The sequence below is a fragment of the Perca flavescens genome, chromosome 18 (genome assembly GCF_004354835.1).
Source record: "Perca flavescens isolate YP-PL-M2 chromosome 18, PFLA_1.0, whole genome shotgun sequence".
In the NCBI taxonomy this organism is placed as follows: Eukaryota; Metazoa; Chordata; class Actinopteri; order Perciformes; family Percidae; genus Perca; species Perca flavescens.
This window is the reverse complement of record NC_041348.1, coordinates 28,959,308-28,984,627: the sequence shown is the minus strand read 5'-3', so window position 1 is coordinate 28,984,627 and position 25,320 is coordinate 28,959,308. Positions and strand designations below refer to the sequence as shown.

General features: G+C 41.2%; 2 protein-coding genes across 3 annotated transcripts in view; both read left to right on the top strand.

Annotated features, from left to right (window-relative positions):
* Positions 1 to 422, top strand: part of myt1la (myelin transcription factor 1-like, a) — a 79,799-nt gene extending 79,377 nt beyond the window's left edge. Inside the window, 1 exon segment of the mRNA XM_028605303.1 lies at positions 31 to 422. Coding sequence (XP_028461104.1) covers positions 31 to 171 — 141 coding nt within the window. The 3' untranslated portion in view covers positions 172 to 422.
* A 4,657-nt stretch (positions 423 to 5,079) lies between these two features.
* Positions 5,080 to 19,607, top strand: e2f6 (E2F transcription factor 6). 2 transcript variants are annotated; one of them, XM_028604398.1, is made up of 9 exons: positions 5,080 to 5,347; positions 11,088 to 11,396; positions 12,559 to 12,599; positions 14,136 to 14,191; positions 14,383 to 14,569; positions 15,685 to 15,840; positions 16,785 to 16,899; positions 17,600 to 17,747; positions 18,944 to 19,607. In XM_028604398.1, exons 1-9 carry the CDS (start codon positions 5,225 to 5,227, stop codon positions 18,979 to 18,981), a joined length of 1,173 nt encoding a protein of 390 aa, XP_028460199.1. In that variant the 5' UTR covers positions 5,080 to 5,224; the 3' UTR covers positions 18,982 to 19,607. The 2 variants fall into 2 exon arrangements, with proteins under 2 accessions (XP_028460199.1, XP_028460198.1); XM_028604397.1 differs by lacking the exon at positions 5,080 to 5,347 and adding an exon at positions 8,094 to 8,216.
* Positions 19,608 to 25,320: the final 5,713 nt, after the last annotated feature.

Sequence of the window (25,320 nt, the reverse complement as noted above, 5' to 3'; positions counted from 1 at the left end):
GTTTCTTCGTGCGTTTCTTTCCCCTCACAGGAGCCAATGAATGAACAGAACTTTGACACTTATGTGAGTACATTGACAGACATGTATACTCACCAGGACCAGTACCAGAGCCCGGAGAACAAGGCGCTGCTGGAGAACATCAAACAGGCAGTTCAGGGTATCCAGGTCTAGCCCTGATTGAGGCCAAAATAACAAATGCAAAGCAAAAACAACAACAACAAAAAAGTCAAAAAAAAAAAAGGGGAATGGGTTGTTTTTTGCTGCTGTAATCTACAATAGTTCTTTTAATTCTTCTGCTGTTATGCTCTCAACTCCATGGGTATCTCTTTTTTTATTGTTTATTTGTCGTTGCCTTGCTTTGAAAACAATTACCAACGTTTAAAACGAACATTCACGTTTTGTACATTTTCATATGACCTAATATAATGTGATGTACTGTTTATAGCTGCTAATGTATGCACATTCTAGTGTATATGTATGTATTTATTTATTCATTGTAAGCTTGAATCATTTCTTATTTTAACGCGAGACGTCAAAAAACTGGACCTCACGGGTTTAACGGGGAGCAGAGCGGCGAGCGGGAACCTTACGAGCAATCATTTTCGAAAGGCTTCTCTCACAAGCTGTAAAGCTGGAGGTTGTTTAATGGATGTACATCATTCATTTTTGTATTGTTTCAAAGTGGACACTTACATTACTGTAAATCTTTAGCTAAAATTACGAGAAGAACCAATGCTATAAGCAAGAAGATTTCAAACATCATGACACGGAAACTTACTGGTGCAAATCCCATCATCCCCTTCGATGTTGTTTGGTTTCAAACTGTCCTGTTTCTGTCGCTTTTCTTTGTTTGTGCGGAGAATGAAGTGGAAAGACCAATGGCTACAGAAAATGTAGGAGACAATCTGCCGTTCTGAATTTCTTTTGATCATCAACCTTGAACTAGCTAATAGGACAACGTGTCAGCAATATTGGTATGATAATATTAAATTGTTTGTTTAGATATGGGATGCAATCTATATGAAAAAATGTTTGGGTATATGCAATTTCTTATGAATTAAACTAGCAAAGAGCTGATAGATCTTTTTACTAACTATAAATGTATTGCGTTTTGTATAAACCTTTTACTACAATCATGTTTTAGGAAATCTGACGCGGGTGAAAGGACTTTGGTTCTGTCATGTTCGACTTTGCACAGGGACACCTTTGTTTCCATGTTTTGATGTTTTTATTGTCGATTAAGAGGCACTTGGCAGGCGAAAGGATTTGTAGATATGATTTTTCTTTCTAAAAGGCTGACGGCTCCACTGGACTTACAGGGTCAAACGTCCCCATCCATCATTGTATATTGCACTTGTTCTGTAGAAAACGTCTTTCCAATCATGCATCTTATTGTGTGAGCCACAATGGGACATGATGCCAGACAACATGATGACCAAGCAGCACTTTTTTATTATCTTTGATTGTTATTGAAAAGATGAATAAAAAGTAGAGCCAGCAGGCAGTCGTAACGCACCGACTGAGTATTTGATCTGAATCGGCCTTACGATGACATTCAATCTGAAATCACAGTACTGATGGAATACGTTTTCTGAATACCGTCGATCATGCATGCACTTTATTGGAGTATGTCAAAGTATTATCACGTGGTAAATGAAGCAAAAACTGTACAGCAAGTTTGTGGAAACTGTGACTTTGACAAGACTTTGTGCTGGTGATTCCTGTTTGAAGGCAACCTGGAATAAATTTCACTTGGTTGATTTGTTAAGGAAAAGGAAAACTCCCCCTTCGGTACCCTTACATTGTTAACCACCACTCCAGTATATTTTTTTAACATCAAATCCATTTTGAAAGATGACCTAAAATCAGAGTTGTAAACCACAGTGATAAGCTTCTGTAGTAAGGCGCCGACTCACAAACCCGATTATCGGCCGTCGGACTTGGTCGGACAGTCTGGCGAGGTCGGTGACTCGAGTCTGTTCGGTGTGTTCGGTGCAGTCGTCAGTCGGAGGAGCCGTCTGCGTTCATTTTGGCCGATTTGACTTGTTGAATCGGCAAGTGGGCAGTCGGACTCAAAGACCAATCTGCTTGGTGGAGTGCTAGCCCTTGACTAGCGAATCAGTGCACGAGAAAACGGTAGAGCCCGAGAGGACAACACCAGTATCATCTTATTACTAACCATCGTATCTTCTCCCGTTCAGCGAGTAATGACAACGATCCTTCTTGACTACTATCACCTCTCTCTGATGAAAACAATGACTGACGACAGCGTGCTCTGTGTTTACTAGGTCTAGAGAGATGTTCCGTCATTTCCGGTTTGAATTTTTTGGGCGACAATACAGATTAGCGCCGCCTGCTGTTATGGAGACGTATTACGTCTCGTGCACGCGCAGAACAAGCGCACAAGTATAGGGCTTTATTCCAAATATAGCAATTTCCGATTAAGACGAGGGATATTCCGGTATTATTCGGGTTTTAGAGGCATTCTTTCGACATGTATAACATCTAAATTTAAGATTCTTCTTTTTAACTACAGCTTAGATTTACTTTCGGATTCTGGGTCCATTTTGGATGAATTAAGCAACTACGGCCCTTTGTTTTGAAAAAATAAATAAAATATGTGATTACTCAAAAGCTAAAAGTCATCAGTCTGGTTCAGTGTCGTACCTCAACCCGCCTCTTCCCATTCTACTTCAGTTTGAGATTTCCTACATTTCCCAGAATGCTTTTCAGTAGAGAAATTGATCAAACAATGCTCTCAGTTAAATAAAAACATATTTTTGACCGTTAAAATTCAAGTAGCAACCCAAAACGTCCTAATATATGAGTAATGTCCAGCAGATTTGATGTTAAAACTATAAAACAAAGTCATCAACTTTATATATCTCCAATGTGTGGGAAATATTTACTGATATAAAGATATTTAAGGGGAAAATCAAAAGTTAACTATAACTTCCACCAAATCATAACCATTTGATTGGTGACTCTGAGGGACTGATTCCTGGCTAAACGTGATGTTAAAGGTGCCGTAGGTAGGATTGCGAAGATCCAGGACTTAGCCAAATTTTTTTTAACATTGACAACTTCTCAATCCCTCCCCCCTTTCTGCTAAAGCCCAAAATGGTCTCCTAAGCCCCTCCCCCCACAAGGGAGAATGAATGCGTGTGCATGAGCAGTGATTGACACACAGTTAGACACCACCCCCCTGGCCCTGATTGGTGCATCTGAACAGGTAGCGGTGGATTTTTGCAAATCCCACTACAGGCTATAGGTGGAGCCAGAGGAGCTGGATTTCTTTTTAAATGACCTAGTTCATGTAGTTCTACTGGAACATAGGGTCAGTTTCAGCAAATATGACAGAAAGTTAGTTTTATAAGTCTTACCTACTGCACCTTTAACAGACAATTGATGTTTGTCTCCAGTTTGCCTTCAATCTATAGTTTCCCTCAGGCTGGAAAAAGAAAGTACTAACAGGGGGAGTTTTCCTTTAAAGATGCTTCTTCTTTGGACTTTTACTGCAAAGCCTCATTCCCTGACTTCACATCTGTCCAAAGCTTTGTGTCTGCAGCTTCCTGACAGTAAACTACTGCATTAGATAGACTGACAGCTTGTATTTTTTATGTAGTCAGTTATTCTTACTGATAACAAAGGAAATGGGAGTTAAAGCACAATTCTGCCACTTAAAGACAAGTCAATAGACTAGATATTGTAATATGAGATGTAAAAGCTAAACTGTAACTATTTACATATAGAGAATTTCAACACTAACATGTTACATGCTAGAATGCAAAATAAATCCATATGACTATTTGTGAAATCATCAGTTTATGAAAATGTTACAGTTTCTTTTCAGCAGTGCATTGATAAGGGGTTTTTATACAACATTCATTTCTCTCCTTTTACCCCTTTTTCTGTGTTACTCGCAAACTTTCAACAACAGTTTTCTTACCACATGGCATGGGTTTTGTTGATATTTTTGCTGTACGTTTAAGGTCACGAGATACACTACGTGATATTTTCATTTGACTTGTGAAGTTTGTACAATTTTTATCATGCTGGTGTTGGCATCTCTTGCTCTGAATAAATCTTGTGTTGCAACACTGATTACGACCTTTTCTCGTCTTGAATTGGAAGCTCATATTTAGGAAAGTTCATAATGAACAGTAATGGATCACCCCGTATTTTTTGTGTGCATGTTTTATTACTGTCAAGTGTATCTTTTCTTTCTTCAAGGCAGCAGTAGTTTCAATTAATTAAAATCATCTTGTGGAGCATAAAACCTGCTGAAGATAAACAAGTCATCACAGTTAACAGGGCTGGGTGTTGTTGACATTTGTGTATGTAACTAAATACATACTAAGTACAAGTTTGAGGTACTTGCTTTACTTGAGCGTTTCCATTTCTTTTTAAGATAAGATAACAGATTTTATTGATCCCACACTGGGAGAATTCCCTTGTTACAGAAACGTGAATGGAAACACAACAGATAAGACAAATACAGATAAATAGAATAGAAAAAATATATTTTATAAATATTTATATATATATTTATTTATTTATATACTAATAGGAATAAAAAAAATAAGAGTAGGCTAATAATAGTAAGAAATAGTAAAAACATAAGTATGATAGACATCTTTTATTTACAGATGAGTGAGAATATATATATAGGCTGCAGATGAATAAGAAATTGTAGGCCCATATTGTACAGGTCACAAGGTGGTGACACAGTTATAAATAATATACAGTGCTCAGCATAAGTGAATACACCCATGCTAAAGTTGACTAAAAAGAGGAATTAAAAAATCTACTTTTGGAAATTGATCTTAATGCCTTAATTAAAAAAAAAAAAATAGGAAAAATCCATCCTTTAAGGACACCAATTTTATTTGTGAATGAATAATGTATCGTAAATAAATAAATGTTCTTCCTTAAAATACAGGGGGCATATGTCAGATTTTTATTTTTGAAGGCCAGTTATATTTTTGCAAAACTCAATCTCGCCTGTAGACGGGGCTAAATTGGCGCGCTCTGCTTTTATTTGGCTCCATTGTTGTATTTCCGGTTCAAAAACACGTCTTTTCCGGTCTGCCAACAACAGCGAAACGCGACATAAACAAACCGGACAAACGCGGTTGTTTCACCGTTATAAAAAAAACCAACAGGGCTCGGATGTGCCGTTAGCCCGGGTTGGTTCGGTGCGGGTGGAGGAGTGACGGTTACCATGGTGAAGTGTGTTGTCTCTGGGTGTCCGAACCGCGAGGCGGTGAACGTCAACCGGGGGCCCGTCTTCCACCGAAAACCGAAGAGGTTCTTCAACTTCCCCAAAGACCCAGCACGGGTCAAGGTAACGTTACCGTTACGTAACCTAAAGCTACGATACGACGGTTTAAAGGGGTGGTTCGGAATTTTGCACATTAGTACCTCATTTCCAAGTTAGCCAGTGTGTTATTTATCAGCGGAGACCGTTTTTAACGTTTCAGTCCTTCTAGTTGCAGAGTTCGCTGGTGGTAGGCTAGCGCAAGTCAACGGTATGTGCTAGCATGCCACTAAAAGCAAGTCTTAGCCGCTCCACAGTACACCCGAGGCAAATCAGTTACAACGCCAGACTATCGATGTTAATGTCTGTGTTGATAGAATAATGTTAGAAATAAAACTGTCTTTGAATCTCAGTGATCGCGTTACATTTTGAGGGACTAGTTTCTCAGCAGCGGCGGAATTTTACTTTGCTCCGGTTAGTAGTACTGCGCCTAAAAGTAAACAACGGTGTCTCGGTGTCCCTAGTCGGGACACCTAGTAGTAGTAGTAGTAGTATCCTAGTGCAGTGGTATTGAAGCATTGGATTGGAAACTAAGGACTAGCTAGGCAACATGGTGTTTCAGTGCGCATTTAGAAAATGTAAAAATAAACCAAACAGGTGGGCACCACAGAGTTTCCACACATTTCCTTTGCGAGATCCAGAAAGGAACCGACTGTGGCTTCTATCTGCTGGCTTGGACATCAAGACACCGGCGGAGACTCTGCTCAAGTGGCCAATGTGAAGTGATCATTTTAGACCAGACGACTTAAAAAAAAAAAAAGTCACTGACAACTAATGCGGTCCCATCAGGCACGGATTTAGAATCCAGAGGCCCCTGGGCACAAAATCTTGGAGGTCCCCCCCTCCCAGAACTCGCGGCCCAAACTCACACAGCATCTACATTTTTAGAAACGGTAAAAATAAGCTGTGGGTTTTTCTTTAGTTTAAAACAAAACCACTTTCTCCAACTCCATTTCTTGTCATGTTAATTGTGACTCTATAAATATCTATAAAACAAAGGACAAAATTGAAACTATTACAGAACAAAATCAATAGAATTTATTGCAATAAAGCAGATTAAAATCTATGAAAATACAGCATAAAGAACTGACTTTGGAAAAACAGCTGATTGTTGAGCACCTCTTTTACTCTCTCTCACTGTCTCTCCCCTTCACGGAGAAACGGATGATCAACCTCTACTAGCCTAGTGTAACAGAGCTGTTTCAAATATATGAATGAAAATAGGTTGCGTATAACTTATATATATATATATATATATATATATATATATATATATATATATATATATATATATATATGCCTATACAGCTCACTCTCAGCGTGAAATGTAGTTCTCAAAGTTAAGTTGCACAACTTAATGTATGGCAACTATTTTATTCTTTGTCATAATTTCCTGATATGTAATGACACCTGACAATGTAACGCCATTACCGATGTTGTTCAGCTCTACATCTCCACCAAATTAATCACCACGGCAACTCACTCCACTTTGACCATTGGCCTGAGTGAAATTAAATCATGGATGCAAACCAACTTTCTCAAACTTAACTGTGACAAATCAGACACGATCATCATCGGTCCCAAATTCCTCTTGCATACATCGCACAACTTTTGCTTCACCATCTGTAAATTCACTCTGTCTCCCTCCTCACACCATCAGGAGTTAGTTTGGACAGCAACCTCTTCTTCGAAAAGCATGTCATCAAAATCACCCTAGGGGGATCCGGGGGTATACCCCCCGCCCGGGAATAAAAAAAAAACTGCAAGGTTAAGAGCCTATACTTGCATTTACATTACTGTTAATCAGTCATCACTTGATTACACATTGTATTACCTTGTTATGATATAAGAAGTGACCCATACAATGTGCCAAACATAATGTGCCACATGAAGAAACAGTGCAGCATATGACAGTAGCAACATCTGAGAAGATTTGGGTCTGTGGTGAGCAGGTCCACCTCCACACAAACTTCCTTCTCCCATTCTCTCTCTTTACTAACACACACACACACACACACACACACACACACACACACACACACACACGCGCGCAGACACGGCACCGAGTGGGGCTCTCGATGCTCGGAGCCCTACCGCAGGCGGAGATGCGACAGCGAGGACCGGTTCAGGCTTGGTCAGCGACATGAACTCGTAGCGGCCGGTGGAGCTTCCGAGCACCGGGCTTCCACCGCTGCGAACGGGGTTTTTAGCTCTAGGAGAAGGTTTATTATCTGTTAATCCTACCGACGGAGACACTAAAGGCGTTGTGTAGTTGACCCGCGGTGGTCAATTGTCTGCAGTTCTGGGAGGGTTGTTGCCTTGTTCTGATTGTTCTCATCTCATCTCCGCCGAGACGAGGCTCTTTATTAGCGTCGAGACGACTTATGAAAAAAGTGGAGATGGTTGGAATATTACTCTTAATTAAATCCTCTCTGCTACCTTCTCCCTTTTAGCTTTCCGTTTTGTGGCTCCGCTGCTCCACCGTTTTTTATCCATGTTGTTAGTTTTGTTTTCTCGATGTTCTCTCTCTGTCTCTCTCTCTCTCTCTCTCTCTCTCTCTCTCTCTCTCTCTCTCTCCTCCACCGCCTGTCTTGCCGCTATCAACCGTTTCCGCGGTAACCTGACTCGTAGTAATCAGACACAGCCTAAAAACTGATCATAATACTTTTGTGTGCATCTAAATTATTGTTTACACACACTAATTAATTTTATTTTAATTTAATTTTAAATAGAAAAAAAAGAAGAAAAAAAAAAGGATGAGGCCGCAAAGTTAGTGGGGTCTTGGAGGCCCCCTAGAGGTCGGAGGCCCCCGGGCACTGGCCCAATCGGCCGGTGGTAAATCCGGCCTTGGGTCCCATCCGTCTTTCCAGATGCACCGACAGCTACTGATGGACAGGTAATAACTTTTGGTAGGCTAGCTACTCTAGCTAATAAAGCTAGCCCCTTTTCATAACGTTAGCCTAGCTGCTACTGATAGATCGAGACTGAACGTTGGTGGAGATAACGTTCGTGCAATGTGCTCTGCTTCTGTAGCAATGAGTGACAGCGGCAGGTAAATAAACGCGTGTGATTGTCATTGAAACCGGCTTCCTCGGTAGCCTAGGTAATATCACTTAGGGCTGTCCTCGACTAAAGAAATTCGTAGTCGACTAACACTTATACGATTTTGTCGACTAATTGATTAGTAGATTTAATTGACAGAGCTGTGCGCTTTGAGAGGTGGTTAAGACTAGAAAAGCACAATATAAATGTAGTTAATTAACCATCTGTAAAACTGAGTTTCTCCACAATTAATCCTGCAAAAGCACCACTTTAAATCTTGTGTTTACCATAAATGTGCTCAGAAGTTTCTTGGAAATGAGTAGCCTGACAGGTAGGGCTGAACGATTTTTGAAAATAATCTAATTGCGATTTTTTCCCCAAATATTGCGATTGCGATTCGATATTCGATTATTTTTTTAAGCTCTTTGTCTTCTGTATTATTCAACAAAGACAAACAAATCATTGTATAGTATGAACAACACACAATTACACAGTAGACTGTTAAATAAGTAAAAACACACACATATCTTAACCCCTAACCCTAGGAAAGCTCCCCGAACCGTCATTTATCAGTCTGGTTGTTACCCCTCTCAGTGGCAGCTCCTCCACCCATATCTTTATAACGGAGCTAACCTCTAACCGGAGCTAACCGCTAATCAGAGCTAGCTCGTTGCCAACCGAGCCTTCAGTTCTGCGTGCCTGTATCCATTAACTGCATGTATGGACTCGAGCCCGAACAAGACCATCATTTTTTTTTAAATGGCTGTAAAAGTTTTAAACTTCAACTCAGAATTGTTTGAATGACAGAGATCAGCTCAAGGTACAGTGTAGCGTTAGCGTGCTAAGTTGATGCTTTCTCTGCAGAGTGCAGACTGATTTGCTCTCGCAAGTCATCAAATCGAGACCAAATCGCAGCCTTTGCGATTAGGAAATCGCGTTTCAACATATCGCGATATTATCGCAAATGCAATTAATCGTTCAGCCCTACTGACAAGCCAGACCCACATCCAGATGTTGGGTCTGGGAACTCACCATTGACGGAGCTCGATCCGAGGGGCGGGACAAACGGTTGTCTTTCAAATTCCCTCTGCACGCAATAGGATAGCACTACAACCAGGCAGAGCAACGAAGAAGGTAGCGGAGCTAGTTGATAGATTAAACTTTTGCCGTATCCGGTCGGCAAAACTCCGAACACATCTTCCTTTTTTAAGAATGACTTCTGTGCCGTTCTTTGTTCTTTTCTCAAAGAAAAGCTTAACTCCAAGTCTTCCAGAAGACCGCTGTTCGCAGCAGCAGCCATAAGCCCCGCCCACCGACTCTATACACGATGTGATTGGCCTGACAAAAATAAAAATTAGTTTTTTGCAGCTTGAAAGTCAACGGAGAGTGCCTAGACCCCCCCCCCTGGCTGCCAAATAAATTTGCTGCCACTAGGGGAGTCTAGATTTCTAGGCTATAATTAAGCATGACTAAGCATAAAGAATGACTAATCGACTAAAGAAATCTTAGTCGACTAAGACCAAAACGACCGATTAGTCGACTAATCGACTAAGAGGTGGCAGCCCTCCGCCGCTGCTGTAGCCTATGCTACCAACTACAGGGAACAAAGTATAACTATTGCAATGCGAGGCAAGGATAGTTTTATTTCTAACATTATTCTAACACAGACATTAACATCGATAGTCTGGCGTTATCATTTATTTGCCTTGGGTGTACTGTGGAGTGGGTAAGACTGCTTTTAGTGGCAGGCTAGCAGTTACTGTTGACCTGCGCTAGCCTAGCACCAGCCAACTCTGCAACTGGAAGGACTGGATGAAAAGTGTTAAATGGTCTCCGCTGATAAATAACACACTGGCTAACTTGGAAATGAGGTCCTATGTCCAAAATTCTGAACCACCCCTTTAAACGCACATATACCCTGAACTTTTGCACAAAAACATACAACCCATTTTTTTCTTAAAGGCATACTATGCAACTTTTCCAGCTCGCGAGCTGCAGTTCCAATGAGACAACCTGTGGGGGGACCGAAGCTGGAAAAGTTGCATAGTATGCGTTTAAAGCGCCCATATTATGCTCATTTTCAGGTTCTTAATTGTATTTTAAGGTTGTACCAGAATAAGTTTACATGGTTTAATTTTCAAAAAACACCATATTTTTGTTGTACTGCACAGCTACAGAGTGAGACCTCTTTTCTTCTTCTTCTGTACTCTTTGATTGCACTCAGTAGCTCAGATGTAGCTCATGTCAGCTAGCTCCGTAAAAGAGAAGCTGTTTCAGTTACAAGGCAGGATTAGCTGGGAGACTTCTAAACGACGGCGCACATGTAAGTAGTTCTTTTGTAGATTATGGTGAAATTGTGTGTGTTGTAGCTGGCTAACTGCAACCGTTAGCATGCTAGCGTTAGCCGCTAGCATGCTAGCCAGCTCGTTTCGGCTTGTGACGTAGAAAGCCGTGCAGATTGTGACCAGCTCACCAGGAGACTGAAGGCAGGACACATTCAGAAACCGTATCTCACTCAAAACAACATGGATGGATTTTTTCAAAGTTTGTATGTGTGTGGAAGCACCAGAGACACAAAACAACACCCCAAATCCCCAATTTTTTTTTTTTTTACATAATATGGGCATTTTAATGTCAAACATAAGCCCTATTTGTTGTACATGTGTGTTTTAAAATGCAAAAAAATGAGCAGTGGACTGACGGTAAGACTGATGTCTTTGTTCAGGTGTGGCTGGCAGCGCTGAGGGAGACTAACAAGCAGGACTCGACGGAGCAGCATTTAATCTGTGAAGACCACTTCCTGCCGGAGGACATCTCCAACAGCGGAGTCAACAGCGATGCCATTCCCATCATGCCTCCTTACCTGGACGGGCCCATGGGCCTGATTAGCCCCTGGGGAGCTGAGTCGTCTGATGAGGACCAGTGGACCAACGGTGGCGGCTGCGATGATGATGATGATGATGAAGGGGCTGATGTTCCTACTCACGTGGAGCCTCCAGCGCCAGAACCTCCTGCAGTGGACCCGCCCCAGCAGGTCGGAGACTGTTAATCTGTCATTATATTTTTTATGTGTGAAAATGAACACCTTTTTTGTATATTCATTTATACCATAAAGTAGGTCCCATTCAACGTTCCTGTCCTGAGCAAGATAATGATCGTAATTCTTCTCTCGGTAACTCTGGACTATTTTATTGAATATTTATTGATTTTATAGTCGAGTAAAAAGTTGTTTTCTTTTGATTTATAGAAATATCCAACAACAGTAGACTTAAGCAACTCCCAAAAATTGTTTAAAGTGCTCATATTATGCTCATTTTCAGGTTTGTAATTGTATTTAGAGGTTATATCAGAATAGGTTTACATGGTTTAATTTTCAAAAAACATTTTTGTTGTACTGCACATTGTTGCAGCTCCTCTTTTCACCCTGTGTGTTGAGCTATCTGTTTTAGCTACAGAGTGAGGCATCTCACTTCTGTTCCATCTTTGTTGGGAGTCGCACATGCTCAGTATCTAGGTAAGGACTACTAGCCAGTCAGAAGCAGAGAATGAGGGCGTGTCCTGACAGTAACTAGGTAAGGACTACTAGCCAGTCAGAAGCAGAGTATGAGGGCGTGCCCTGACAGTACCTAGATAAGGACTCCTAGCCAGTCAGAAGCAGAGTATGAGGGCATGCCCTGACAGTACCTAGGTAAGGACTACTAGCCAGTCAGAAGCAGAGTATGAGGGTGTGCCATGCTAGCAGCTAGGTGAGCATTATAACGTGTGTTCCAAAGTGACCACGTTGGTCTCTGAAGTAAAGGCTGGACTACAGTAGAGCTGTTTGGTGAACAGTGTTTTCTGTTGGAGATGGTAAGTCCCTTTGGGGGGACTTTGGGCTTTTTCACTTTGTAAACCTATAACGTGCACAAAAAAAATATAACACATAGGAAAGGAGGGGAAAGGCCAAAAAGCATAATATGAGCACTTTAAATGCTAACAAGCATGATGCTGCGATTATTTAGGCTGTAGACATAAAAGTTCAACTGTTGTCAAATGAATATCTTCCTCTTAAACGGTTTGTAATGAGCACATTTTGGGAGTCATTATGTTAAAATTCCCAGAATCTTTGACAACATGCCTGTAACCAATCGGCAGATATTTTAAATTCAGAATTGAATCTAATTCATTTATCTATTTTTTCACTTTCTGAATTCCAGGATCTAGGTGCCAACAAGACTTCAGGGGCCAAGACCACTGGGTAACTTTTTTTTCATTTTTTCCTGCTTCTGTTTTAATGTTAAGGCAAGGCAATTTTATTTGTATAGCACATTTCAGCAGCGGTGCAATTCAATGTGCTTTACATAAAACATTAAAACAGAGTTAAAAATTAATACAACTTAATACAAAATTAAAAGCAGTTCTTACAAAATTAAAAACAGGAATAAAAGAAGAAAATTCACAATACAGTGCGGTGCAAAGAATTAAACAAAGGCAGTATCGAAAAGAAAGGTCTTCAGCCTTGATTTAAAAGAGCTGAGCGTGGGGGCCGATCTAAAGTTTACCGGAAGCTTGTTCCAGATACGTGGTGCATAGAAACTGAACGCAGCTTCCCCCTTTTTTTGTTCCGATTCTGGGGATGGCAAGCAGACCTGTCCCTGATGATCTAAGAGGCCTCTGTGGTTCATAGTTCACAAGTAGATCCAAAAGGTAATCTACTTTATCGTTGGATGTGGACGGAGCCTTCTGTCTGTACTCTGCGTTCATTATATCCGTATTTGTGCATGTTTTCTAAAAGCTTACAGATGCGGACAAAACGGAGCAGTACTACCGCAAATCAAGGGGGCAGTGTAGCCAGAGGTTACAAACTGGTGCCGCTAGGCGAGTTAGACATTTCAAACATCTGTAATTATTTTGCCCGGGCACAGCGACAAGCGCTTATTACAGCTGGGGCGAGATTGAACAGGAATTAAATGTGAGTTGGACAGTAGCAAAGGAAAAGTGAAGGTCTGTTCGAGAAAACAGTCTCCGCTGATAAATAACACACTGGCTAACTTGGAAATGAGGTCCTATGTCCAAAATTCTGAGTCAGCCATTTAAACGGACATATACCCTGAACTTTGGCACAAAAACATACAACTAGGGCTGGGCGATAGGGAGAAAATCAAATATCACAATATTTTTGATCAAATACCTCTATCGATACCGCAATGATATTGTAGCGTTTGCTTTCACAAAATATTTACACAATATATATGAAAAAAGATAAATAATCATCAGTAATGTTTATATAATGACTAAGTGGGTAAAGGCAAGTAATAGAACAGTCAAAAAAGTACATCACTTTACTGAAACGCAGCCTTTAAAACCAGTAAAAGACAACATCCATGCCATATTTCGATATCCAAAATCTAAGACGATATCTAGTCTCATATGACGATATATTGCCCAGCTCTAGGCTGAGATAAAAACAAAAAGGGTCTAAAATCGCCACTGTGGATAGTGCCAATTTACATCGTTTTGAACTGGTCTATTTTGGTATGTAACGGGGGCATAAATGAGCCTTTACATATTACACACAGCTGGTTAATTTCTGCTCTCAGTCTTCCAGTTAAAATGAAATTTTGTTTCAGTTGATTTTTTTTTTTTTTTTTTTTTTTTTTAAATTGTATTTATCTATTTCTCTTCTGTAATTCCCATCTGGGGTGAGATGTTTATAGTGGCACACTGAAGTGCTCATGTTGGCAGAAATGACAACAAGATATGTTGGATCTCTCTTTTTTTTTTTTTTCTTCAGCGTCAGCCCGCATCAGAAGAAAGAGAGGATCCAGACCAAGAGAGTCACCAGACAGGGTGCGTGCTTCTCTCATTTAATCAAATCAATTCTTTTTAAGGAGTTTCACAATAACGACTCTCTGTACGAAACCCAAATAGCTTGATGGATAGCAATTCCTTTAATCAACATAGATATGAGCAAACCGTATAAAGCAAGATGGACATGTTTATCTTTCTGTCTCTAACTCCGGCTGTGGGGTTGCATTCAGACGTGTCCCTGGGGATGCTGACGCAGCGTTTCCTGGAGCTGTTGCTGGCGGCGCCGGGCGGCTCCATCGACCTCCGGCAGGTGACCACGAGCCTGCAGACCCGCAGGCGGCGAGTCTACGACATCACCAACGTCCTGGAAGGCATCAACCTGATCGAGAAGCAGTCGACCAACAAAGTCAAGTGGATGTGAGCGAACCGATGAACGTATAGGATGTCTTCATGTTGGATTATTCACTGTGCATGTTTGCTTTTAAATTTTTGGTGCTTTTGGAGCTCATTTTTACTCTTTAGTTCTGTAATGGTCCCTATTGCTCCATGTTAAAAGGAACACGCCGACTTATTGGGACTTTGTCTTATTCACCGTATCCCCCAGAGTTAGATAAGTCACAAGTGACAAATTAGCGCCAACTTCTGCTGCTTGGGCGGAGTGATTTGCTCGCACAACTCAAGGCGAACTCTCAGCTCCTCACCACGGGGCTTCTCAGGTGCTGCGAGCAAATCACTCCGCCCAAGTAGCAGAAGTAGCAGTGCTTCGCCTTCTGAGAATATAGTTCCCAGTATGTATACGGTTAGAAGATGGCTGTGTGTCATGTGACCTCGTTATTTGTACACGCTGTGACTATACAAATCACAACATGTAAATAGGAACATGTTGGCGTTATTTTGTCACTTATTGGGAGCAGTAGGCTAGATGGAGCCGGTTACCTCCAGGATCTGTGCTAAGCTAGGCTAGATGGAGCCGGTTACCTCCAGGACCTGTGCTAAGCTAGGCTAGATGGAGCAGGTTACCTCCAGGATCTGTGCTAAGCTAGGCTAGCGGTGGGGGCATCAGACAGAGTAAGGGTATGTATGGACTTATCTAACTCTGGGGGATACGGGCAATAAGACAAAGTCCCAATAAGTCGCCGTGTTCCTTTAAGACAAACTTGCATAATTAGCATCAGAGCATGACTGATACTGAAGCAGATATTCAAGTAAGGTCTGATTAAAAAATAAATTGGGTGTTATTGGTTTTTAACATGAGCCTATGTATTTGGCATTTCAGTCATTTCTTGGTAACTGTCGGCTGACATACACACCAACAATCAATAAATCGATCGTTAGACAAGGAATGAAAATTAAACGAGTCAGCAATTCAAGTCCTGTATCAAGCATGAAATGATTTCAGTTGCTCAAACTGAGGATTTTCCTCTTTCCGTTTAAACAAAATTCGGAATATCTGTGGGTTTATACAGTCTTTTTGTCTTTTTGTTGCCCGTATGCTTTGCAATGAGCCTGCTCTCTGCCTGTCATCCGTGCAGAGGAAGCTGTCACATCTCCAGCTTTCTGTGGCTGAGCCAGCAGAGGGTCCAGAAGGAGCTGGACAACCTGAAGCTGGTGGAGGACACGCTGGACACCTTCATCAAAAGCTGCGCCCAGCAGCTCTTCGACATGACCGACGACTTGGAAAACGCTGCATATCCTTTCACACCAGAATTGGCTCAGAGGAGCGGTAGTCCCTCCTGTCTTTTTAGAATAGACTTTTTTCATTCATCATTGATGAGCTCTTCACTGCTTCAGGAGCGTAAGAGCCCGAATCCCAGAGCTTCTTCTAACCTGAACCCCTACATTCAACAGGTTGCAAATAAATGCTAACGTTGCTCCGTCAATGATGGAAGTATAAACGAGTCTGCCGGTATGTCAGTGTTCAGGTTACAGCTTGCTTTGCTGCCCCCAAGTGGCCCAAACCTCTTATTATCTTGTTATTGCAGGTTTAAATAAGGTCCCAGTGCACATTTCTCATTGCCCAGCCATATTAGATACCGTGTTTTATTAACGCCACATAATGCACCAAGGCAGACCAGGAAACGGAAACCCTCCGTCCTGCATTTTAGATTAGATTTCCAACTTAACGACCCGAATCCCTGAGGTTCTTGACCCCAAACTGGAGACCAAAAACAGAACTTCACCATGTTAAAAGAAACTCTGCTTCGAATGAGTGCTAAGATTGCTCCGTACTCAGTGTATTGCTAACAAGTTTGCCGATAAGCCTCCAATATCATGAATCATATCGCAATATCCGTCAAAATAATCTCAATTAAATATTTCCCTCAGCCCTAGTGTTTACAGCTTGTTTTGGTTATTGTAGGTTAAAATAAGCAAAAACAAACCGAAAACCTGCCAACAGTTGATCCGTCCTCAGTTCCCAATGCATTCTTCTCACTCCCCAACAATGTTAGATACGGTGTTCAATTTATGTCACATTATGCACCAAGACAGACCAGACCAATGAGGTAGAAACAGGTGTGTTAGGAACTGTCAAACTAAACACCGCTCTGGTGTGGGTGTGGATAAAACAATTGTGTAAATATGCATTAAAAACAAATTTAAAAATCAGGTTTTTCTTTAACCTTTACTGCACGTCGGCCTACGTGACCCACGAGGACGTCCGGCGGCTCGCAGTCTTCCAGGAGCAGACGCTGCTCGTGGTCAAAGCTCCGGAGGAAACCAAGCTGGAGGTTCCTCCGCCCAAAGAGGTAAAACCACCAGAGACAGAGACATCACACAAGTGGGTTTGAATATTTGAAACCGATTTACATTTAGGATTTCTTTATTTTGTAGATAGACAGTAAGGCTACACGATATATCGCTTTTTTTTAAATCGTCATCGCGATATCAACTACCGCGATGTACATATCGCAAAAGGTTAGTTGAAAGAAAATATCAGAAATCTGCACGATAAAGTGTAACTATCACTTTTTTAGTTGTTATTGTCAATTCAGTGTTCAATAAAAGAATGTTAGAAATGATTTCCTTTTTGTTTTTAAATTCAACAAGCAATTTGTTGCATTTTAGAAGAATAAAAACACATTTTAATATGTTAATTTATTGCAAGTAAAATCATTATTGCTATATTCAACAACGTCATCGCGTATCGCATATTTTCCTCATATTGTGCGGCCCTAATGGACAAAAATTGAGGATTTATTTGGGAGATTAGATAAAGACATTGGTGATATTACATATTTCTCCTGTAGCTGATACATTCAGCAGGTAGACAGAATAAAAGTGTGTGTGTGTGTGTGTGTGTGTGTGTGTGTGTGTGTGTGTGTGTGTGTGTGTGTGTGTGTGTGTGTGTGTGTGTGTGTGTGTGTGTGTGTGTGTGTGTGTGTGTGTGTGTGTGTGTGTGTGTGTGTGTGTGTGTGTGTGTGTGTGTGTGTGTGTGTGTGTGTGTAGGACAACATCCAGATCCATCTGAAGGGGGGGAAGGGTCCCATCGCGGTGATGACCTGTGATATCGGGACAGGAGGCGCGGCTGCGGAGAGGAGCGGCTGCTTCTCAACGCTGGAGGAAAGTCGGATGAAGACGGCCACGCTGCACACAGGTAACAGCAGGACTAAGTGAGACAGGTGTTCTCAGGTTGATGTTCAGACAGACAGGCAGATATAGTTTCCCTCAAGACAATTTAACCCTTGTGTTGTCTTCCCGTCGACCATGCAACTTTGGGGTTTTTCTGGGTCGAAATTTCAACATTTTGTTGTTCTTTTTCTCCACCGCGATTTTCGATTTTATTCCAATTCTTTTGGCGTTCTTTTAAATGTTATGTTTTTGTCAATTTAACACGTTTTGGTAACTTTTTCTGATGTTTTTTGACACTATTTTTGGCGGGGTTTTTTTATATTATGTTTTGTCCATTTTTATTTTTTTTTTTACACCGTTTTGTCGCTTTTTCCGGTGTTTTTTTTTTTTTCCCCCATTTTTTTTTTTTTTCAACAACTCACCTTTTTGGTGATGTTTTTTTTTTTTTTGTCACTTTTTTCAAGCGTAAAAATAAAAACTGTCAGTTTACTTTTTTTTTTTTTTTTTTTTTTTTTTTCCTGCGTTTTTGTAGCTTTTCCCAACATTTGTCACTTTTTTCAACGTTCTTTTGTCAAAGTTCTGATATAGACGTTGTGTGTTAAATTTGACCCAAGGACAACAGGAAGGTTAAATCCTCCTCTTAAAACGACTTCATAAGACTTATGTGGATTTGCATTTATATCTATTTCTTGGCCAGGTGCAGTGACTTCGTCCACTTTAAAATTAACAATTAACTTTTTAACAAACCATGTCCCTAAATGACCGCAAATATTTTCTTTTGTTAGGGCTGGGTATCGCCAACGGGGGTTTGTTAAGTTAGGGACAATTTTGTTACAAAACCAGTTTAGCTCGGATGTAAAGGAGATTCTCAGAACTGCTGTAAAGTGTACAAGCAAGGAGCAACCCTCAAATGTTTGTTATCATGCACCAGGTTAACGTTTACATTGAGTTGATCGCCAAAAAGTTATTTAACCTACTTTTTACTTAACAGGACTGACACGACAGTCGTTAAAAAGGCTTTTGGGATTTTATGAATCGATATCAGATCACTTAATCAAATAATCCATTATTTGAACCCAGCCCTTCTTTTTAGATTTTGTGCTCTGCAATTTCTTGCTTCTTATTGGCAGATACCAATACAACTGTGGTGCGTTAACTCGGCTGATCAGTGTTTAATATCGTTTGTTTGATTTCATTGTGGTGCTGCTGCTTTTGTTACAGAGTCCTCGAGTCCGCAGAGCGCCGTGCAGAGCGCATAGCCACCAGCTGGCCACCAGGAGGCGCCAGCTGTCCTCACAGTTCACACACCAGCCTGGAAAACCTGCAGAAGCCTAAATACCGAGAGATCGTCTCCAGGAGGGTCGGAGGGAAATGCACTTCAAGCTGGAACTTTACATTTCAACTGACTGCGGTACAATATTTAAATAAATCAGCTGGTATATGTTTATATCGGCTAAAAACTTGCACCAAAATCATCAAATCCAAACCGATCAGGGGCAAAAAAACATGTTTTGACATTGGAATCAACTTTATGGAAACCATTATGGACCCAATTTACTTTTCACCGTTGCAAACTTTTAAATAACATTTTTTTTTTTATTGAACTCCGAAGAAGGAAATCATGTAACAATGAGGAGGATGACAACGTTGTGAGAGGGACGATTGAATTTTTATTTTTGTACGAGAGGAGTGAATGATCTCATTTGTAGACGCACAGCTGTGCCTCTGTACCGTACTGAGGCTCTGTTTTATACATTACTGTACATGTCCTGTGTCTGCTGTATAATAATTTACTTTGTTTATGTTTGTCTTGTCTTTGTTTAACGTTCTAATGGGGAAAACACTTCAAAGATGCTGAAATCAATAAAATAAATTACTCATGAAACTCAGATTATTTCTTGTCAACCTGCAGTATCTAAGGTTGCCTGATTTTTATTTTTTATTTGTATTTTAAGATTACTTTTTGGGCATTTTAAGCCTTTATTTGGATAGGACGTCTTAGAAGAGAGAGAGAGAGAGAGAGAGCAGCAAAGGGCCGCAGGTCGGAGTCAAACCTGCGGCCGCTGCATAGAGGAATAAGCCCCTGTACATGGGCGCCTGCTCTACCAGGTGAGCTAACCAGAGGCCCAAAGGTTGCCTGTTTGAATCCTTGGAGAGGCTAATGGACCATTTGGACTGGTTTATTCCAGCGTGTGTATACAGCGATCATCTGGAACCCTTCACGCTGCGCAGGTACCCTACACCGGGGAACCCCAGCCCGATCTGCCGGTGATTTGATTTCTCCCTGCAGCTCAGGCTGGAAACCTGTACGTTTATCTATCCTGCCTCCGTAACAAATCTGCCGGGACCAATCACAAACTGGCTTATCCACCTGGCGTGCTATTGGGCGGGTTGATGCTCTCTGCTGTCGCTGCTACGTCACCCTGATCGTTGCTCTGATTGGTCGAAGGACTAGCCAATCGTGCCCAGAGTCATTTGAACTATGCCCGTTGTGCTGTAGAAAATCCAGAACTGACTCCCCAGACTAATGTTCAATCTTAAGAGGCTGATAGCCAGACTAGAGGTACAATAGAGTAAATAAATAAAATTTAATAGAGTAAAACATGAATTATCCAGATTGTAGGGCAGGTAGAATTGTTTTTGGCCTCTGACCTTTGACCTTTTTGTGGTTCAACCTGCCAAAAGCCATCTGTTGTTTCTACTTGAAGTTGATAAGACGACTGCTGGTCAGTTTTGATATTTTCAGTGTACTCCCTCAAATTTTCAGAACTGAGTGACAGATTTGGAAAAACAAAAACATGGTTTGATTGATACAGGTGACTATTGTTGAGTGGGTCAGACCAGAACAATCATCTCTGTTGCAGTGTTGCGGAGTCTGCCTCCCGCACAAGGTCACTCACTAAAACTAGGCAGCCTGTAAGTGATTTTAAAAAGGTTTAAAAAATTTAATTTTGCTTCAATGAGTCATTTAAGGACAAATACTATCTTTTTTTCAAAACTCTAAAAGTAAGTGAAAGAAGTTTTACATCTGTGACTGTTCATTGGTGAAGATCATCCCTCCCTGTCTTGGAGTAAATCATATTACTTCACACTGACCCACCTGGCAGAGTTGTTTACTATTAGTTACTAAAAAGCTTGCCCTCCAACTGTTGAGTGGGTTTTAATGCAACAATTAAAAACAATGTTTTTTGAATGTGAAAAGATCACCACCCAGTGGACATACTGCATCACTGCATCTCCTAAAGAGGAGACATCATCTCTGCTCATCTCTCAACATGATTCCTGATTTTAAAAAAGGTAGAAGACTGACAATCAACCTTAAGGAAATCTAAAACAAAAAGGAGCAATGTTAGTTATTTGATGTACTGACTCGATTTACCTCGTCTGACAGACATATACTCTGTATATTTGTCCGTCTCTCACAAATATACATGAGGAAGAGGCTATTTTCCTCCCAGTTAATATGCAACAGAGGGAAATCGAGGCAATGATGCTTAATTGTCTTGCACTGCAGGAACATTATGGCTGTGAGGCTGTGCATTTGCGTGCGCTCAGATACTTCTTCCCATAAGTCCCACCACAACATCCAGACCTCAAGCAGAAACCCTGCACTCAAACTGTGGCGGGATCCTCTCGGAGTCTCTCTTCCATCTATTAAACTGTCAGAGCGAGCCACAGAGCACTTTGAGGCGTCTTATATTTTAGGTTCTGTAGACGATGCTCTGACCCTGAGAAGCTCATTGACGGGGACTGCCTCAGCTGCCAGACCTCCGACATCACAAGAAACCAACAGGAAAGAGAGAAGGTGGTCAAAGGGAAAAACTGGCCTAGGGGTTGGACTACTAATAAATAGGCAGGTGACATATATCACCCTAATTATCTCAGACCACAAATTTAAAGCGTAGCTGTTGCAGACTGGGGGGGGGGCAAGTTTTGGCAAGTGTAGGATCCAGCAGTTTTGCAGCTTAGGCCATATTTAAAACAAAATAATAGTGAATTGCTGGAGTACTCTTTTAGATCAAAATCAATTAATCAGCATTTATTTATATAGCACTTTACAGCAACCAGCAGGTATCCAAAATGCTAGAACCAAGAATAAAACAACATATACAATAAAAACATAGAAAACAGTCAAATCAGAAAAAGGAGGAGGAGATGGGAATTGTCACACCACTACTAGGTATTAAGACATTCTAACCAAATAGGTTTTCAGTTTGGCTCTAAAAAGAGCTACATCTGTAATAGTGCGAATATCAGGGGAGTGACTTATTCCAGAGTCTCGGGGCAGCAACTACAAAAGTCTGAACACCCCCGCCTCCCGGTTATACCTGGACCTTTGGACTTCTAAAACCAGTACCAATCTTAAAATCGATTCTAAAATGCCCAGGGAGCCAATGTAGGGTGTAGAGAACGGGAGTGATGTGTGCACGTCTAGAGGTTTTTGTTAAAAAGTTGAAGTCGTGAGACGGAGGTCTGATTCAGACCAACATAAAAGAGCATTACAGTAATCCAACCGTGGACTAATAAAAGCATGAATCGCCTTTTCTGGATCGGGCCTGTTAAGGAAGGGCTTAACTCTAGCTGACAAATGGACCAAAATGTCACAGTGTAGAATCCTTTCCCACTGAGGGACTCTGTCCTGCCAAAGGGTTTCCAGTAAGCCCCATCAACTAACCACATAAAGTACTTCATGAAAGAGTTAAAATAACACCACCAAGTATGTATGTTTGAGCACAACTAAACCTTTTTCCCCCCTCGTGTATTTTTTTAAGTCATAATTGCACCAAAACCAGAAAAACACCCCTTTGTAAATTGCTCCTCGCAGCAGTTTTAGAGTGTTTTCACTCGGTTTTTATGGGCTTTGGCGACTCTGGGAGTTCCTACAGTGGCGCTTTGAAGTTCCCAAAAAAACACTGAAAACATGTTGAGACACACTTGGCTTCAACATTTCTGGCATCAGTTCAGGGAAAGGAACAGATCTGCATGTAACATGGAGACTGATGTTACGTACTTACTACTGGCTTGGCACAAGCAGTCCGACTTTTATAGAACATTTTCTTCACGCGGAAACTTTGAGGAAAAAGGAGAAGACTATATGCATATATTTTTATTTTATTTTCTGTTAAATATTTCATGATGGGATATATATTTTATTAGATTGCTATTTAGTTTCCTCTCTATTTCTGCCTCTAGGGGTCTCTCAATCTAAACGATAACAAAAGACTGAGTTCGGTGATGCCGTGAAGTAGTAGGATCATGGGAGTTGTTGTCTTTATATTACAGTAAGCTTCTTCCAGTTAGGATTCCCTCAGCGTTCAGGAGGTTTTTACCGGGAGCCAAATTATCCGCATGGGTCTCCTCGTCTCCAAAACAAACAAACCCAATGATTAAAACCGGAAAAGAAACTGAATAAAGCAGTTTCTGGGTAAAAGTTAGTGTTTGTGGAAACAGGACGTCTTGGAGAGGCTGCAGGCCGAGCTGCCGCTAACATTTGCTCAGCTTCTCTGATCCAGATAATTATATAGTTAAAAACTGAGATGAAAATGAAAAAAAGGTGAAAATGTAGCTTAAAACTGGATAAAAAGTAAATTTATGACGGCATACAGACAACCAAAACGCGGGCGCATGCACAAAATTGAATTACATTTTGTTTCTAGTATCAAATCATAACCAGAGCAACCGGGAACAAAAAACAAGTCGCTTTGCCCATCTAACCGCATCTACGATATTCCTTTAAGCTCGGAAGTCAGAAGCCGGAGCTGGGAATGACATCACACCAGAGTTGACCACGTTCCAGTACAAGTCGGATTTCACTGTGGGGTTTAGCTCTATCCAGGTTAGCAATTGTTAGCAATTAGTGATGCACCGAATTCAGGATTCCGCTTCGGATTTGGCCAAATATTGGGCTTTTTAAAAAAAAGAAATTCCATCAAAGTCGAGGTCGACCGAAAAAGACGCCGTGGATTACGTGAAGGTGTTTACGTAGGTGGAGCGTTCAATGCAGTAGGCTGTGAGAAAGTGGACATGGAACTGGTGAGCAGAAAAAGTTGTTTGGCAGTATTTTCAGTCAAAAGAAGGCCATTCAAGTCCAGCTACGTGTTCAATCTGTGGCAAGGACCCTCAACAATACACAACATGGCCGCTGTTACAACATTTGCGTATGAAACATCCGAAAGAATACGAGTTGTGCATGAAGGAATCTCCAGACAGCAGCCAGAATGCAGCAACTTCAGGTACGGCAAAGGAAGGACAGTCACACAAACTGGTGTTAACAGACAGTGCTCTCCCGGACGGTCATTCTCTCGGTAAATGAGTCTCCCTACAGCTACGGCTGCTTCTCGTTAGCTAACGTTAGCTTTGTTTGAGACTTCCGAGTACAAATGGAACGTATGCATTAATTCGCTACCTCTGAACTATTTGGCGAAGGCGTTTCCATGTCCCATTTAGCGCATCAACTGTTTTTTGACAAAGGCAAAAAACCAAAGGGGATCCTTATAATAAATAAATGAATAAAACTCAAGCTAGCGTAAAAACCTTTTTTGTGCAATTGGGGAAGTTTGATCGAATTTTGCTGTTTCCATCCAGCTTTTCTAATGCGATACTTCAAAATGTGCACAAAAATAAGTGAATGGAAACATGGCTTCTGTTCTGGAATAAACAGCAAGTTGGCAAGGAAAGAAAATAAAAGCCAGCAATGGGAGTTCAATCTCTATTCAAACATCAGGACAAGAAGAGAATTACAATAAGTAGAATGAGTCCTGATCAGTGTGTGTATTAAAAACTTTGTGTGGGTGGAAATCTCGTGTTTGCAGCACAGCTGATAGAAGATGGCATTTATTCACAATGTGAATTAGCTGACACACACACACACACACACACACACACACACACACACACACACACACACACACACACACACACACACACACACAGAGTGTGACAGCTCGGTGTGCAGTTGGGTATGGGCCATGACGCATGCTGATGGATAACATGTTGCATCGCAGCGTGACTTTCTGAAACAGCAGTGGGTTGCTCGGAGCCGATGACGCCAATCAGAACTATAAATACACACACACACACACACACACACACACACACACACACACACACAGAAAAGAGTCCACATTGTGCGTCACACAGATTATTAATGCCACCATCCTCTCGGTTCTCCCAGTTACCTCTCTAGTCAGGGATGCAGAGTCGTCATCTGCTCTCTCATGTTGTTGGATGAAAATTATTTTATAATTTCTCCTCTTTTTCCTCCCATGACGAGCCTGCAGAGGAATCTAAATACACATGTTGGTGTTATTTTGATTTTCAATTTTTAAGCGTCATCAATTTATATATCACAAATCAAAAGTGATCGTTAATCTTTTCTCCCACTGATGTCCCACATTGTATCACATGGGATAAAAACATTAACTGCATGTTTATGTAACTCCAGTTGATGTTTGGGCTTATGTTTCCCCCCCCCCCCCACCCTATCTCTGGTGTAACCTTATAAAGGCTTAAATCCCACCAACTAATGTCCTTTTAAGGAAGTACAAATCATTTCCTGCACACTTGTAGATCCTCAGTGCACAAGTCAGACCGGACAA